At 37.8% G+C, this 17,500-nt stretch overlaps 1 protein-coding gene across 2 annotated transcripts; it reads left to right on the top strand.

Annotated features, from left to right (window-relative positions):
- The first annotated feature begins 655 nt into the window (after nt 1-655).
- Nucleotides 656-9,153, top strand: mapre3a (microtubule-associated protein, RP/EB family, member 3a). 2 transcript variants are annotated; one of them, XM_051951432.1, is made up of 7 exons: nt 656-799; nt 2,722-2,849; nt 3,857-4,002; nt 4,098-4,290; nt 5,217-5,359; nt 6,124-6,276; nt 7,709-9,153. In XM_051951432.1, exons 2-7 carry the CDS (start codon nt 2,729-2,731, stop codon nt 7,775-7,777), a joined length of 825 nt encoding a protein of 274 aa, XP_051807392.1. In that variant the 5' UTR covers nt 656-799; nt 2,722-2,728; the 3' UTR covers nt 7,778-9,153. The 2 variants fall into 2 exon arrangements, with proteins under 2 accessions (XP_051807392.1, XP_022066180.1); XM_022210488.2 differs by having other exon boundaries at nt 4,098-4,254.
- The last annotated feature ends 8,347 nt before the right edge of the window (nt 9,154-17,500 follow it).

Consider the following 17,500-nt stretch of genomic DNA (forward strand, 5'->3'; position numbering starts at 1 on the left):
CAGCTGCAGATAAAACAACTACAATGTCTCCTTATTAGCAGGCTGTGTACCACAGGCTGCAATTAAAGAATTCAAAAAGTCTACTTTTGATTCTCTTGAAAAAACCTGTTGCAAATCAAATATATGAACATTTGCAGAGAAATGCTTTGTTTAAAAACTTCCACTTAAGCTTTGGTTGACATTATAACACAGACACTGTACTGTGCATTCATCCTGCTCGATCTCAGTGCTGCATTTGATTATTATTATTATTATTATGAAGACTGGAGCTTATTATTGGGATTAAAGGAAGCACATTAATCATATTTATCATATAGATTCCAATTCTTTCATGCAAATCTGAACTATGATGCTTCCTTTAAGATGTGTGATTGTGGATGTAAGACTTTGGACTTGAAATGTAGCGTTTGTACACTGTGATAGCAACAGTTTTCTGTGCTGCTGCTTAAATATCAAGACAAATAAAATACCAACAAAAACACATTTTTCGTGTTTTCATGATGTCTGACCTCACAGACACGCAAACACAAAAAAAGCCTTAGTCACTGGCAGGCCCCTAAAAACCCAACCAGACGCATCATGTGTGTGTTAGCCGGAGCAGGCCACAGTCCTATTTATAATGAACCTTTAGCAGCATGGAGTCGGGCGCATGCGCGGTGCGGGCTGGATTGTTGCAACCCCAGACAGGGCGGCCCGTTACCAAGCACTGCACCGCACACGGTCTGAACGACGACGGCAGCAGCGGGCATTGACACACGGAGCACTGCCAGTGACAACAACACAGACACTCCTGAACACAGTGAGTAAAGAAAAAACCGCTTCTTCCCTCCGCCACGCGCATGTCTTGCCTTTTATTCTGTTGCGTATTTTTTTTTATTATTATTCCCACGCAGCGAGGATATTTCCCGTGCGCTGTCACTCCGGAGGCATTCGTGGAGGCCTGTAGAGGGGGCCGCTAGGAGAACAGCACCAGCACAAGCGTTGCGGGATTTTTTTCTCCCCTCCTATACACAACAGAAAAGGCTCCCAGAAAAACCGCATTTATTGTTCTCCTGTTGGGGCTCGGAGATGTCGGACCTCCGCCCTTCTCGCTGCCTCTCGGCCGTTTCTGCGCCCCGGATTGTGCTGCAGTCATTACCGGAGCTTTTTTTTTTCTCCTCCTCCTCCAAAGGCCCTGCTCATTTTTATTTTATTTTTATTTTTCTAAGCGAATAGATTGGCTTCCCCGTCGTGCTGTTGCTCTCGATGCATGTGTTTATTAAACTGCACACCCACCGCTGCAAGGTTATGATAAAGATCCGGCCTGATCTGTGCCTAGGATCATGCATTTGCAGGACAGCCAAGCCCCCATGGGAGAACGCTGCTGTGCGCGTTGCTGAAGGTGCACTCACAATACAGTGGTGTTATCATGACCAAAAAAATGTGCAAATTGCAGGTTTCACTTGAAGAAATCTGCGCACATGATGCCGTTTCTGCAGCTGCATGTGACCTTAAACGCCTCATCGCCTCTCCTGAGCTCATGTGCTGTCAACATTTGAGGTGTTAAAGGGTCTTTTTTTTTGCTTTTTCAAGGTATTAACAGGCAAGCAAAGTGAGCACAGAGAAGCCTGCAGCTGCCAGATGTGTAAAGCTGCTCACAAACACCAGGGTATTTCTCGTTTAATCTAAGCGGGATTATGCTCACAACATATCTGTAGATTAACACTGAAAGTAAAGATGCTTGTCAGGCTCTGTGTTTACAGTCCAAAAAAAATAACGAATGTAATTTCCCTACAGGGCAATATCCCAGCCTGAGATCTCTATTGGAAAAGGCAGAATCCATTAAAACCTGAGGAATGATAGTAAAAGATAGCTATTTGTAGTAGTTAGCATAGATAGAAATGGTTCAGTGCCACATTATGGTGATGCATTTGTGTAATTCAGCTGATAGAAGTTAAATCTGCAGCTATTTTGATGGTCCGTTGGAGCAAAAGTTGGAGGATTTTGTGTTAAACTGTGCTTAACTAAGCAGACGGCAGCACATAATCAATCACTTAATCAATTACTTGACAATTATTGCATCATTTGTCAACTATTTTGATCATAAGGTCACTTTTTTATAGAAAATAAAGTCAAAGTCTCGGATCTTGGTGTCTTAATTTAGAATATTTTCTATTTTTTCTCCTCCTTAATTACAGTAAGCTAATTTTTTTTGACAAAACAAGACAGTTGAGGATGTCATCTTGTTTTTTTTTTTTTACTATTTTCTACATCAAACAGCTAAATGATTAATCGAGAAAATAATTAACATTAAACATGGCCGTTAATTGCAGCTCTGTTTGGGTGTTGTGCTCATGACAGGAAAACTAAAGCTAACTGAAGACTTCAGAGAATCGAGGAGATTGTGGTATTTATTTTCTATATCAAAGGACTATTTAAGAAGTTAATCATTAGCTGCAGCGTGACGCAAGTATAGTATCAGTTCTGTGTTCTTCTAAGTCTGTAACATCAAATGTGGTAAAGCTCAACAAACGTGGGAGTCCAAACTTCATGCAGCTTGATTATATGATAAATGCAATCAGTGTAGTTTGACTTGCATACAATAGCAAATCAAAGCCAGATGGAGCAAAACTGAGGGATTTAGTAGAAGCGTGCTGGTCTAATCTTCAATCAAACCCCACTGAAGGTTTCTGAAAGCCCAGCTGAATGTGTGTTTTTTTCATCTTGTGTTGTTTCTCTCAGGTAGGGGATGGCAGTGAATGTGTACGCCACATCTGTGTCCATTGACAACCTCAGCCGACATGACATGCTGGCGTGGGTCAACGATTCTTTGCACCTCACCTACACCAAGATTGAACAGCTCTGCTCAGGTGAGGCCAGTGAATTAAAAAAACAAAACAAAAACTGGCTTTTTTAGCAAAGTATTTCTGTATACACTACCGTTAAAAAGTTTGAGGTCACCCAGACAATTTCATTTTTGTCCATGAAAACTCACATTTTTATTCATGTGGTAACATAATTGCACAAGGGTTTTCTAATAATCAGTTAGCCTTTTAGCATGATTAGCTAACACAATGTAGCATTTGAGCACAGGAGTGATGGTTGCTGGAAATGTTCCTCTGTACCCCTATGGAGATATTCCAGCTAAAATAGTCATGTACCATATTAACAATGTCTGCACTGTATTTCTGATTCATTTAACCTTCGTGTTGTCCTGTGGGTCATATTGACCCTTTTTAAAGTTTGAAAATGTGGTAAAAAATATATATTTTCATAATCAAACCTTTGATGTCCACATTCTCAACATTTTTGGGAAATTTTTGAACATGTTTTGGTGGAAAAAAAGGAATGATTAAAAAAATTCTTTCAGAATATTCGCAAAATAATCATGATTTGATTTTTTTTTAAATATTTTTGTGAATATTCTTAAAGAAAATATTAGAAGTTTTACTGATATATATATATATATATATATATACATATATATATGTCGTCACTTTAGATAAGTGTAGGATTTTTTTGGAAGATTTTTACTCATTTTTTGAAAAATATTTACAAGATGTTTTGCCAAATTTGGGGGATTTTTTAAAATAAAACTTTTAAGGGAAATTTTTTAGGAATTATTGGAATTTTCTTTCTGACAATTTTGCAAATTTTATGAAATTTGGGGATTTTTTTTGCTGAATTTTCAACAATGAAACTATATTTTTTGGTGCCCGTAAATGAAGACAACAGGAGGGTTAATGTTACCCTCATTGAAAAAATGTTTTTCTTTCAAAAATAAGGACATTTCTAAGTGACCCCAGACTTTTGAACAGTATTGTGTATTTGACTGTAAATAGCAGAAAACAAACTGTGGTGTCTTTGTGTTTTCCAGGAGCGGCGTATTGCCAGTTCATGGACATGTTGTTTCCGGGGTGCATTCTTCTGAAGAAGGTCAAATTTCAAGCCAAGCTGGAACACGAATTTATACACAACTTCAAAGTTCTTCAGGCAGCTTTTAAACGGATGAGTGTCGACAAAGTCAGAGTCATTTCATACTGTTTTTAAAATATCTGAGATCATTTATTTAGATGCTACATGGAGCCTTTCTGACATTTCCCGTTTCCACTGTCCAGATTATTCCTGTAGAAAAGCTCGTAAAAGGGAAATTCCAGGACAACTTTGAATTCGTGCAGTGGTTCAAGAAGTTCTTCGACGCCAACTACGACGGGAAGGAGTACGACCCTTTACTAGCCAGACAGGGGCAGGACGTGGCCCCTCCCCCCAATCCAGGTGATCACTTTATCCACAAACCAAAGAGAAACCCAGGTAAAGCAAAACAGTTTCGCCTCTGCTGCACGGTCTTGCTGAGCTTTGGATGGCTCCAACAGCGCTCCCTGCAAGCCAGTGGTGTGAGCAGCACGATTCACAGAATGACTGCTGTCCTCTCTGATCCATCTTCACTGCCCAGCATTTACAAAAACCATGACGCTGTAGGTACGACTGGTGGGATTTGTAGTAATCGCCACGGTGCATTGTGGGACGCAGCATTAGCGAGGCAACGAAATCCATCCAATTTGCTTTCTCACTTCTAATTGATCAGTGAAGCTGAAAAAAAACCTGCAGAAATCTTAAACCCAATAAGATCCCCCAGTGTCCTGCATCAATCAGCTGATGCAACACTGCTGCAGCTTTATCTGTAAAAGCTGGTTTGACAAAAAAAGTCTCATTTTACTAACAAGAGTAACCTGACCAGCCTTGCTCTGTCTCTGTGGAAGCTTTTTTTGCTTGAAAATCATGGTGAACAATCTAATTTGACATGTAGCCTGCTTTGGGACTGTCACTGGTCAGCAGTGTGGTTGTAAGTGGGCACAAGGACTGCATTTACTTTCAGAACTATCATAATGCGTGTTTGGCATGTTTTGTCTTTGAGTTTATCTAAAACACCTTTGCTGAAGCACTCATAGAGGTTTGTTAGGACACTTTTGTTTTTCTTTTAAGTTTTTGACTCAAATAAACAAGACTTTTGACCCTTTTGTAAATTTAAAATTTGGCCTTTAACCACTAGTCTAGTGTAATTTGAAAACTATTCAGTAAAAATATCAAAGGCACAACATTGCGCTACAAGCTGATGGCATCGGCGCTCTATAATGTGCTAAATCCATCGCCACAACTGCTACAAAGCTAGAAATAAGAGCAGAATTTCAGTTTTAAGTCAAATGCTTAACACCTGTCCCTGTTTGTGACCCCTCCAGGACCACAGAGGACATCTCCGACAGTTCCCAAAAACATGCCAACACCACAGCGGGTCCAGCACAACACTCCGGCCATGAGGAAGAACCCGTCTTTGTCTAGAAACGGGGGCAGCGATGCTGAGATCATGGAGCTAAATCAACAGGTAGAGGTGATTTTAAATGAAGGAAGGCGGCACTGTTAAACCACTTCATCCTGCTCTTTGCACTTTCTTGGATTGTGAATTGGATTATTAAGGATTTTTATACTAGACGATGCTTAATATTGCAAAAAGCATAGGTGTAAATGATAAAAACAGTAACATTGTGCATGCTGTTTGCACTTTGATGCAGGGAGGGCTCGTTAAAGTTATTAGTAGCAGCTGTGCTTGACTTATTGTAAAGTCCACTGGCTTCTGGTCAAGTATATTTTTGCTAGATTGTCCTTCCTCACATATTTATATTTATATGAACTGAAATGAAAGACACTAAACTGACATTTAAGCTATTGCAATTAGATGAAATGCACAAAAGCAGGATTTTTTTTATACAATATTTGCAAAATACTTTAAATCTTTGTCACTAGAAAATATGTTTAAACTGCAACTAATGTTAAAAGCAACAGGCCTTTTTTACAAACACTTCACAGTCAGTTAAACGCAGCTGCTACTAATAATATTAATAAGTGCTGCCTGGATCAAACAGTGTGATGTTGAGACAACATGCACAGGATAAGATAAGAATAGAAAAGCACAAGTACAACATGATACTGAAAATACACATAGTAATTTAAAATAAATCTACAATAGACAGTAAAAATTAGTACAGGCAGTGATTCTCAGATAGTAAAGTGTTCGGCCTCCTTCACTTTTATAACCTTTTCTTGTTCCTGACTACATGTTTCAACACGTGTTTTTCTTTCCTCCCTAAGTTGATGGAGCTGAAGTTGACTGTAGATGGCCTAGAGAAGGAGAGAGACTTCTACTTCAGCAAACTACGCGACATCGAGCTGATCTGCCAGGAACACGAGAGTGAAAACAACCCCATCCTCAGCAAGATAATTGACATTCTCTACGCGACAGAGGTATCCGTCTTTTACGATATTTGTCGCTATGCAAATTAGAAATGCTCTCAAGAATATGTTGTGTCTCACGTTACATCTGTAGAATATATTTTTTATCATCCCTTATTTCCGTTTAGTCAGCATTTCTGTTGTAGTAGATCAGATATACACTGTTAAATGTCACAGTATGACAGAATAAGGGGAGTCTATGGGCAAGTGTGTGAGGAAGTGTTTTATGGTGCATAGATTACAGCTAAACAGCTGTAAGAACACTAGAAACCACACTTTGGAAATAGATGCATTGCTGTGCTGGTGAATCTTGATGGGAAAGACATTATATCTGATTGGTTATGGTTACTATTATTTTATTTATGCATTTATTTAATCAAGGACTATGCAATTATCTTGGAACACGTAGAACTGGTGCGTATAATGTAGGAATAAATGCCCAGAGCAGTGAGTCCCTGGTTCAGTTCCTGGTTGGCTGCATCATTTAATGCGTCTTTCCCCTATAATTTTCTACACTGTTGCCATAGACTGTATATAGAAGATGAATTTACCCTCTGGGGATGAAAAGTGAAGCCAATGCAGAAGTGACTGAAACCTGCCTTCTTTATAGTAACCAGCAGGGGGCGCCTCCTCTGGCTGCAAATGTATAAAAGTCTATGGTAAAAATAGCAAACTTCTCTCTTGATTTGCTACCACAGTAAACATTTTCCTAATAAGTTTATGCTCTTAATCACGAGTTTTAAGACTTTTTAAATACCGCAGGGTGTTCATTTTACCAATTATGGTCCCATTTAGAGTAAAGTAGATGATAAAACCGGGGTAAGTTGTAGGTTGGGGATACTTTGATTGCCAAAGTCCAAACTAAAGGCTTCCAAATCCTAATCCACAAAGGTGATGTTGCATAGGCTTTTAAAAGTTTTTTTTTTTTTTGTGTATGCTAACTAGGGTTGTTCCGAATAGCAATTTCTGGGCTCCGGATATTTGGACCCAATTAATGACGAATATCGACGAATATTAACGGGCGAAAAGTGAAGCGTGACGTCAGGGTTGGTAGGTTCGCGTGATACAGTGGCGAATATTCGGATGTCAAGACTATTATTCGGATACCACCACAATGATAGGGTATTCGGTCCAGCCCTAATGCTAACAAATTGCTTTACTTTGACAATATCATGCTGGATTTAATCTGCAACAGTGAGTGCCGTTATAAAGACTAGAGAAGTTGTCATTCACTTAGATACACCTGGTCCTGTTATCCCAAAAGAACTGCAAGCAAAACTAAATAAAACCTTAATGATACACTGCATTGAGTTGCTAAAGCTAGCTGAAAAGCACTTTGCTCTTATGTTAGCTTTTATCTTTTCATACGTCATGTTTGTTGGTTCAAAGGAAATAAAATAAAACAGAAAACCTGAGTAATATATTTAATTTTTCTGTATTTCAGGAAGGTTTTGCGCCTCCAGATGATGAGGACCTTGACGAACAAGCTCACCTGGACCAAGACGAATACTGAACCCATCATCTCCTTCTTCCCCCTTCCAGCATCTCATCTCCATCCTCCCTTTTCTTTTATGCCCTCATTTTGTTTTATACGCTCTGCACGCTTTCTATAAATACTCTCCATCGTCCCTGCTCTCCGTATGTCTTTTCCTTTCTTTCTCATATGTATATCTGTTGGTAACTGACCCCCTCCGCCCTCTGGCCGTCTTCATCGCTATACACAACTCCTCATCATCTGCTGCTCCTCCCTGCCTCCACTTACACAGTAACAATAACAGTAATGTACCACATCCCAGTTATTTCAGCATGAGTAACGCAGAAAATAGAGCCGAGCCTGGCATGGAGGTTGTGAACAGTGAGTTTAAGTCTGTAAATATTTCCAGCATTTTTGATTTTTCCGAAAGAACAAATGTCTTTTTGCTCATTCTTGGAGTTATTTATTTGCCTTTGGTGCGCTGTTAATACTACTGTTAGAGCACAGAACAACAACTCTGCTCCGATGTGCCATCAGGACACTCCCTGAGCTACTAAAACTGTAACAAAAGTGACTTTTTAATAACGATTTCTTATTTATTTAACTTATATTTCATTTAGATTAACTTTCTGTAGCAAAAAAATTGGTGCAAACCTACTGTACAAGAATTGAAAGCTGAGGTCACGTGTGTTCTTTCAGTTTGTGCTTGAGTCAGCATCGAGCTTTTTTTGGCTTCTGCTGTGGTGGGTTCGTGGCATGTAGAAACGCTGAAGGAAAGTCTTTGGTGTGATGACTCGAGGCGTATATGATCAGTGCTCTGCGATTATTCATTATTGATCAGCAACATATCTGAGCATGAGAATGTTACACATTGACTGTGAATGAGTGATATTTTGTAAATGTATTTTGTGTGGAGATTTTGTCTGATGTCGCACGATCCCGGTTAATCGCCGTCTTTTAGGCTGACATGCAGTAGCCTATAAGTTTAAACATTTTTAGAGGTGGAATCGCACCTGCAGGCTGACAACATGGTTATAGATTGTAGCAGTTCTAATGTTTTACTCTAAAATGTGACGGACACTGAATCAATACAGACACATGTTTTCCATGACAGCCTTTGTCATGTTTTTACTGCTAACCATACTGTGTTTACACTTTTAACTTGCTGTAAAGGGTCTCCCAGGGTTTACTAGTCGTAGTCTTGGAAGAAAGTCACTATGAAGAAATCTAAAACCAGTTGACTGGTTATCATTAGCATCCAGTAAAAACAAGGACGTCACCGTGTCCTTCCCTAGCTATTTTTACTTTGCAAAACTGGCTGTCGTCTGCTCTGGAACTTGCATTCACTGACCATGTGAACATCTACAGAACACTCATCTTTTGAGTTTTGAATAAATAAACAGTTGTGAAACAAACAGTTGTGGTGTCATTTGTGATGCAAGACTGTACGTGTGTTGCAGGAAGCGTGTGTGAACATAAAATGAACCCTCCAAAGTATCGAATTTAGCCAGAGATTATATTTGGGCTACAGTGAAGCCCATTTAGAAGTTAAAAATGTGACAGTCTTTAGTAACTTGCACAAAAACAGGCTACTCATTATCGGCCTGACACATTTTTGGTTGTGCAGGTCAGAGTGTTAATGAGTGTGTGAAGAAAATGGAGGGAGCGAGTTCGCGTCCCCGTCTGTTCCCCCACCTAATTTCAAGGTTCAAACACTAAACACTGTACATAGATGAAGATGGGGCCCAATCGCACTCGCGAAAATGATGCAAATGACGTAAAAAGGAGGCGAGTTTTCACGGAAAAGTGAATGGAGGATGCTCCAGTAACATTTGAGCATACTACGGTTCAGAGATGAAAAACAACGTGTATACCAGAGTCTGTTGCGATCTCACGATCCTTGTTTTAAGCAGACGCTAGTGCCATTCTTCCGTGACATTGTATCCATTATATAGTCCCACCCAATAGAGCAGATTCTTCCATCCATAACATTAAAGCTATGCCAGATATATTTGCTTCCTAGACTTATCATTTTTAGTTTTGTTGTACTACCTGCACTGTCGTGACAGCAGCCAGGCCGCCGCCCAAACGCAACCGCGTTGATTTAAATTAAGCGTGACGTACATTTATTTTGTATTAAAAAAAATACAGTGTTAACTTTGCTAATTGTTAAAACAATAACACTTGTTGGTATACTCTTGTTGGTGTAATACCATGTACAAATCGTCATTTTATGGCAGGTGATCCCATAATTATACTGGGGTGCACACAATGAATAAGAGGTTTTAGGCGGGCATTTATGATATTTCATAAAATTACGATCATAAAACGGCTCTAAAACGTAATATATTCAGCTGGCCAGAACCTCCACAGAGCACATATTTTTGTAGAAGTATTATTACGTGATTATGATGGCAAGAGTCGTCAGATTACTTTACGATAACAAGCATTATTATGACGACATCATTATAAACTTACGTTAGCTACTCCCCGAGCGCTATATACTCTGAAGCAACTAGTGAAAGGGAGATGTACATCACAGAAAAGTCGGTATTATGTGCTCTCTTTGTTGTGTACCCAATATTTTAGCATCAACGTCACACTACGCATTACCAAAGTTCTGTTTTTCGCAATAAACATGTCACGCTAACAACAACAGGATACAGTTAATGTCTAAGACACATTTAGCTGTTAAAAAGAGAATATGTTTAAATGTACCGCTTGCTAAAAGATAGCCCTGACAGCTGTGGATGGCTGTTTATCATTTTCCTCCGACAACTTAAAAAGGATCCGGGAGATGGAACGTGATTGGTCAAAAGTAAGCCCACAGGCTCGGGACGTGATTGGCCCAACGGAACATGAGGTCGTGCGCTGATTGGCTGTTTTGGGCTTACTTTACTGTAATCGCAGAGTGCAGCAGTCACATTCTGTTAAAATTCATGATTTGGAAAGTAAAAATTTTCTTGGAGGATGCGGGCATCGATCCCGCTACCTCTCGCATGCTAAGCGAGCGCTCTACCATTTGAGCTAATCCCCTTGTACAGTATTAACTCGAGGCAGGCTAAATTATCCAATTAGACACCATAGTCCACTCCTTTTTACTGTGTCTATAATTATTAATGGTAATTTGCACCATTTCACACTCGAACTGTTATTTTTAAATGACTGGAACATGTAACTTGCATTCCCTGTCTCATAACACCTCCCAATGTATTTGTTGTGATGTGCTCCCATCTGCTGGTGAAGAGGAGAAATGGCACCCAAAAAAGAATAGAATAAAATAGAATAGAATAGACAAGAATAGAAGAGAAGAGAATAGTTTTGTTGTATATGAATAGTGTACAACGAAATTAAGCAGCAATCCTCTGCATTTGCACCAATTTAAGTGGCTATTGGACACTCAGGTCTGTAAAGTTTTGTTTTTGTAATCTGTCATGATCACGTTAGATTCAACCAGGTTCTTTCTTGCTAATTCACGTTAAATTAAGTTCGAAACCACTTGCAGATTACAGGGGGCAGTGGCCCCCCGTGATCGTTGGAAATTTAGATTACTGATATTCCGATTTGTGACGCTTCTGAACCCAACTTCGTTGTCCGACTGCACCTGAATACACCAATGACGTTACTTTGATTCTTTGATTGTATTCCGTTTGACTTTGAAGAAGCTTTGAAGACGTTTCCTGATGCCGGAGGAGAAGACGAGCAGCTTTGTACTTTTGCGGTAAGAAGACTGTGACCGTTTTTCAGTACGTAACTGTCCATACTTGGTTCTCACGTGCTCGTGAAACGTCATCATGGAGACTGCAACGGACCAGACTACAGTGGACGTGACAGATCAGACTACAGGCAGGAAGATACCGACCCAGAGAAAATTACAAAGACGAGAACTGTACAAAATTAAATAATCATTCATCACAATCATGATTTTTAGCTTCTACGCCCTTTAAAATTTAAAAATGCGCTCCGCTCTGAAAAGACGTAGCGCTGTTGCGTGCGCCCATAGAGAACAACACATGTGGATAAAATCAATCGCTTTCATCTTGGACTACTCTTAAATAAGGACACTTTATCTCACTCTTTTCAACGTAATTTTTTCTCTCACACCTGTCTGATCACCCAGCCACTGAGCAGCATCGACCGCAGTCTGTGCTGTGAGGCGTTCAGTGAACATCGGAAAATGTCTGTTGATAAGCAAATGTTCAGCTCGTGAGGTGTTTCACCTGTAACCAGGTGGAACCAGGTGAGTGTGAGGAACGTACAATGTCTATCACACTTTATTATCAAAGACAATAACCCTGGGGGGGGGGGACTTCATATATTTCACTATGCAGACATTTTTATTGATGTCCAGTATATTTTATAGACATAAACATATTTGATCGAAATATTAGAAATGGATTTCTGTTTCATCATAATAATTGAGCTAATGCCATTAAATGTTCATCAGTGATTCATCTTTAGTGTGAAACTTTTACTTTACATCTATATTTTTTAAAAATGTAGGTCATTTTAAGGTAAGACATTAAAGGATCGTTTTCTTAGGCAAAAGAATTTAAGGTTTAATCGACTGAAATCTTTCAGTCAGTGTTGTGTTTCTTTCAATTTGAAATGTATCGATTTAATTAATAAAGCTCAGTCAGTTACATTTTATATTATTCCTATTCCTATTCAGATGACGCATCGGTTCACTGAGTACTTCAGAGCCAGGATTTTCTTATAATTATCTGTATTTAAAGTGATATTTTTAAAATATAATTGCAATGAAACAGCAGCAACATAAGAAATGACCCAATATGCAAATGAAGTTCAGCTATTTTAATATAAAAAAATGATCTATCAGTTAAAACATGGTGAACGAAGTGCAGCTACACTTAAGTTAGCGAAACTACGGATAAGCAACGTTTCCTTTTACTTCCAGAAAAATATAATCCTCTTATTTGTTATTTATTAAAAAATCACTAAAAGCAACACTTCCACCAAATTTGTAGCTGTTGAAAAAGAGAATATGTTTAAACTTACCGCTTGCTAAAAGATAGTCCTGACAGCTGTGGATGACTGTTTATCATTTTCCTCCGAGAGTTTAAAAAGGATCCGGGAGATGGAACGTGATTGGTCAAAAGTAAGCCCACAGGCTCGGGACGTGATTGGCCCGACGGAACATGAGGTCGTGCGCTGATTGGCTGGCTTGGGTTTACTTCGGGCTTACTTTGCTCTCACGGCAGAGTGCAGCAGCATGCGAGAGGTAGTGGGATCGATTCCCGTATTCTCCAAGAAAACTTTAACTTTCCAAATCATGAATTTTAACAGAATGTGATTCACCCCTGCCATGCTTCTCTTTCTTCTTTCTACGTTCTCCTCTCCTCCTTCACCCACATTTCAAGCGAGAAGAAGTAGGAAGCGAGGATAGATGACAGGAGAGGACACAGACGTTAATCAGTCTTCAGTTTCACCTGCTCAATGTCACAGCTGACAGCCAGTTATATTGCAAGTCATGGACCACTCGAGAAACATCAGGATTGATTCTCCACACTCTAAAAAGTAATTCAAGGGACCTATGTTTGCCACTTAATAAAATACATGGTTGCAAAAGAAAATTTCAAATTTCAAATTTAGATAAACCTTTAAAGTTGTAATCGTAATTGTGATCAGTAGGGTTTACATTGTAATGCTGGTAATTGAAATAAAAATGTAAACTGTTTTTATTTCGAGCTTAAATTTCTGCATTAGTCGATCAAAAACTACAATGAAGTTGATGCAATGTGGTAAAAGTTAATGAAATTGGCTTGGTAGATAGTTTTTTTCCTTCATCTTGAAAACAGATTTCAAGCGCCCTACCCACCACATAATTAATTTGCCAACTTAAAAGCTTGTGTTTATAGTGATAGTAGTGAAACATACAACACTTAAAAGTTCCCTATAAATAGCATGGAAATGCTACTTGGAACAACTTCATTTTTATGCTACCACTCCCTATAGACAAAAAGCTAATTCCCCAATTCAGTGTAGTTTGTGGGGTGAAGATAGTTTCAATAGAAGTTGTCATAACTCTAAAAGTTTAATGCAAACTGTCAGATGATGTTAAGAGTAGAAACTTTTATTCATAAATTACTTCACAATAAACACAATAAATCAAAACAAAGTTCTATCTTGAAGCAGCAACCACAACCATCACAACAACAATATGCCTAATAATTAGAATTTCAAATCAAAATAAAGTTACCCATTACGTGAAATAACAATAATTTTTACCAATACATTGAAGTAATGGATTTTATATGTCAATATGGGAGGAAGTTTGACTTTTTGTGTATTTCTAATCTACAATTTGATTTTCTTTTTCTGTGAAATGGCAAAGCACACTTTCAAAAAACACAAGTAAAATGACTTCTTTACAGTGTAAAACAGTAAAATCCAGCAGATCTTTCAAACCCCCAGCATTTTTTTCACCATGTATCCAGGCATGTTGTAGATGAAAAGACCCACGATGACCAGCAGCAGCAGAGCAGTGAGAATCTTGATGGTCAGCCACCTGTACTGGTCACACATCAGGTGTTTGGCTGCTTTGAAGGGGATCAGGAACCAGAGGAGGGCGATATCTGGACGGCTGGTGGAGCACACAGATGTAAAAGTGTGTTAGACAAATAACTTCAAGTAAAATGTGAGAAGAAGGCCATTTAAGAAGTAATTTACTGTGAACTTTCAGTAGTATCATAAATCAAAATGTGTAATTTTTTGTTAGTGTTTGAATGACTATAAGCACATCATGTAAACTTTTTGACACATTTTCAAAAAAAAAAAGCAATCTTACGTCTACAAGATTAGACACTAAAAAAAATGACAGCAGGTGTGCCAAAAAATGCAAAAAAACAAGGCATTACTGTAGCATTCAAAAACTGTAAACACAGTGAAAACTACAGCATATATCATGTCGTTTTGGACGACATATGATATTTTTTGACATTTTGGATGACATACTAAACTATGACGTTATTGTCATATTTAACATGACATCCTATGACATTTTCATCAAAGTTGTTTTTTGGGACCTTTTGTTGGTTTTATTCAATAGGTAAGTAGAGATCATCAGTAGGTAACAGACGCAGTGTTCATTTGTTGTCATGGTTACAGCGATGCCGTGTCGGCAGCCATATCTCGCAATGGGAAATCATTAACAAAGCTGTCTATAAGTTGCATCACTGTGAAAATTTATTGAGGTGGTCCTTGTGTCATTTCTGACTTCCCCTGAAAATTTCATCTAAATCCATTAGTCTGTTTTTGAGAAAGGTTTCACACAGACAAACTTATGCCAGTTGTCACATAACTCCGCCGTTCCTTGGTGGAGTTATTGGTATTTGTAATTTTTTTATTTTATTTTTTATATGGCGATTATGAACAGGTTTGGCCTGTTTGTGTGTTTTATCGTCACCAGGAAACATTTTCTGTGATTTATTGTTGTTTGTATCATAAAAAAACAGGGAAAAATCTGTAAAACACCATAAAATATTATATTTATCATTTAAAAATCCTACATATACAAAATGTTTCATTCAAATAATGGCAAATATTTGTAAAATTGCATTTTTTTAAAATTGATTTTATTACAGATTTAAATACAGTAAAGCATTATTTTAAAAAAGACAAATGACCAGTTATAACATACATAGATTTCTGACAGATAATGGTTATTATTCACAGTGTCTTGCTGGCCGAATTAAACAACATTTAACAATGTATTTATTTTAAAGGTTCTTCTTATTATCTAATAAGTAAAATTTTAATCTTAAAAGTAACACAAGTTACTTACATTATCTGACAGATAATGGTTATTATTCACAGTGTCTTGCTGGCCGAATTAAACAACATTTAACAATGTATTTATTTTAAAGGTTCTTCTTATTATCTAATAAGTAAAATTTTAATCTTAAAAGTAACACAAGTTGTCAAATAAATGACGTAAAGTAGAAAGTACAATATTTCATTCTGACGTAGTGGATTGGAAGCAGAAATAACCCAATAAAACTACCTAAAAGGTGTACTTAAATAGAGTATTTGTTTTTTTTCATAAACAAGGACACATATACAGATATACCACCAGAAAACTGAATGATCTAGACATCAATTTATTCACAAATTTGAAATATCATACATTGACACAGAAGCAGGAAGTTGTTAATTCCAACACATCAACTATGTTAAATATGCTTTTTCTTGCATTCCATTGATCAATAAAATGTTTGAACTAGTTAAGTAGTCATGTGTTCTGACAAAGGGGAGCAGTGGACATTGAAATGATTTAACTGGATTACAGAAAACATTTCAAGAAAAACTCCATAATTATCACAACAACAGAAGCAATATGAGATTTGTACACATAATTAACTATTAATAGATACACTCAGGATGCATTACAAGCTCTGCTATTGTAATAGTGCTCTTTTCAATTACTTTTTTAAATGGTAAATTGGAAAAAAAACATTCCCAAAACAATACAAATTCTTACTGAAGGCACACCACTGGAAAAAGTGAAAAGCTGAGCTGTTGTCTTTAAGCTCCCAACATCTTCTTGACCATGTATCCAGGCATGTTGTAGAGGAAAAGAGCCACGATGGCCAGCAGCAGCAGAACAGTGAGAATCTTGATGGTCAGCCACCTGTACTGGTCACAGATCAGGTGTTTGGCTGCTTTGAAGGGGATCAGGAACCAGAGGAGGGCGATATCTGGACGGCTGGTGGAGCACACAGATGTAAAAAGTGTGTTAGACGAAAAACACAAAGCAAGATCTGAAAACAAGCTCAGTAATTTATTGTTGGGTGTAATTTTGCAATGATTACAAGCACACAGCATTGGGCTTCGGGCAGGCTTTCATAAAAAGCAATCTTACTTCTAGTAAACAATGTAAAAACACAATTTGTGAGAAAAAAAAAACTGTGAAAAACTGCAGCAACAAAGTCAGAAAAAATATGTTAAAAACAATCAAATATTTCAACTTTCAAAAATTGTAAAAACAGTGAAAAAAAACAGCAAATGTCTGTAAAATAATAGATTTTTAGGGGATTTAAATAAGGTAAACCAATGTAATTTTAAAGAGAAACGTAAAAGAACAAATTACTATTATTTAAAATTTATTTTTTATTCTGTATAATTTTGTGCTGCTTGGTTTCATTTACATTTAACATGTAAATTATTTATTTGATTTTAAAAGATATTTTTTTATTTCATCAAAATCTGTATCTTTATGGTAACAAATTATTTCTTTCTTATGTGATTTTATTTGTTCATCATCTGTACAGATAATGTTGTAACAAAATTGAGACAATCTGTAAAAGAAGGTAAATAGTTGAAAATACTACAGGTAAAACTGTTACTGTCAGCCAAAGGTCAATCATTGACTTCATAGTCGTATCATGAAACCTGCGAGCTTAGGTCTCGGACGCTCAGGTGAAGTTAAGAAGAAGATTGTTTCACTGATCAGATGACAAGGAAGGCTGGCCAACAGATCTGGTAAGCCCAAAAGTGTAGTGAGGCTTTGACGATGTTCTGGCAAGTCATTCAATGCCTCTGGAAGGGGAGGTGTACATCTTGGAGGGCAAAATGATGAATCTGATTGAAGGCAGTGGAAGGAGCACGTCAAGAAACACCTTAACACAGTTACCATGTGCAGAGTCTGTGTCAGCAGAGTGCTGAGGAAACAGGGTTGGAAGCCTCAGGGGAAGCTTGACCCATATGGTAGAAATCACAGAGCTGATCAAGAAACTCCACGCA

This window comes from Acanthochromis polyacanthus, chromosome 1 (assembly GCF_021347895.1).
Source record: "Acanthochromis polyacanthus isolate Apoly-LR-REF ecotype Palm Island chromosome 1, KAUST_Apoly_ChrSc, whole genome shotgun sequence".
NCBI classification, from domain to species: domain Eukaryota; kingdom Metazoa; phylum Chordata; class Actinopteri; family Pomacentridae; genus Acanthochromis; species Acanthochromis polyacanthus.

Coding starts and splice junctions, on each gene's coding strand:
- mapre3a (XM_051951432.1), top strand. CDS start 2,729: ATGGCAGTGAATGTGTACGCCACATCTGTGTCCATTGACAACCTCAGC. Junction 4,003..4,097: donor AACGGATGAGTGTCGACAAA/GTCAGAGTCATT, acceptor TCCACTGTCCAG/ATTATTCCTGTAGAAAAGCT. Junction 4,291..5,216: donor CAAACCAAAGAGAAACCCAG/GTAAAGCAAAAC, acceptor TGACCCCTCCAG/GACCACAGAGGACATCTCCG.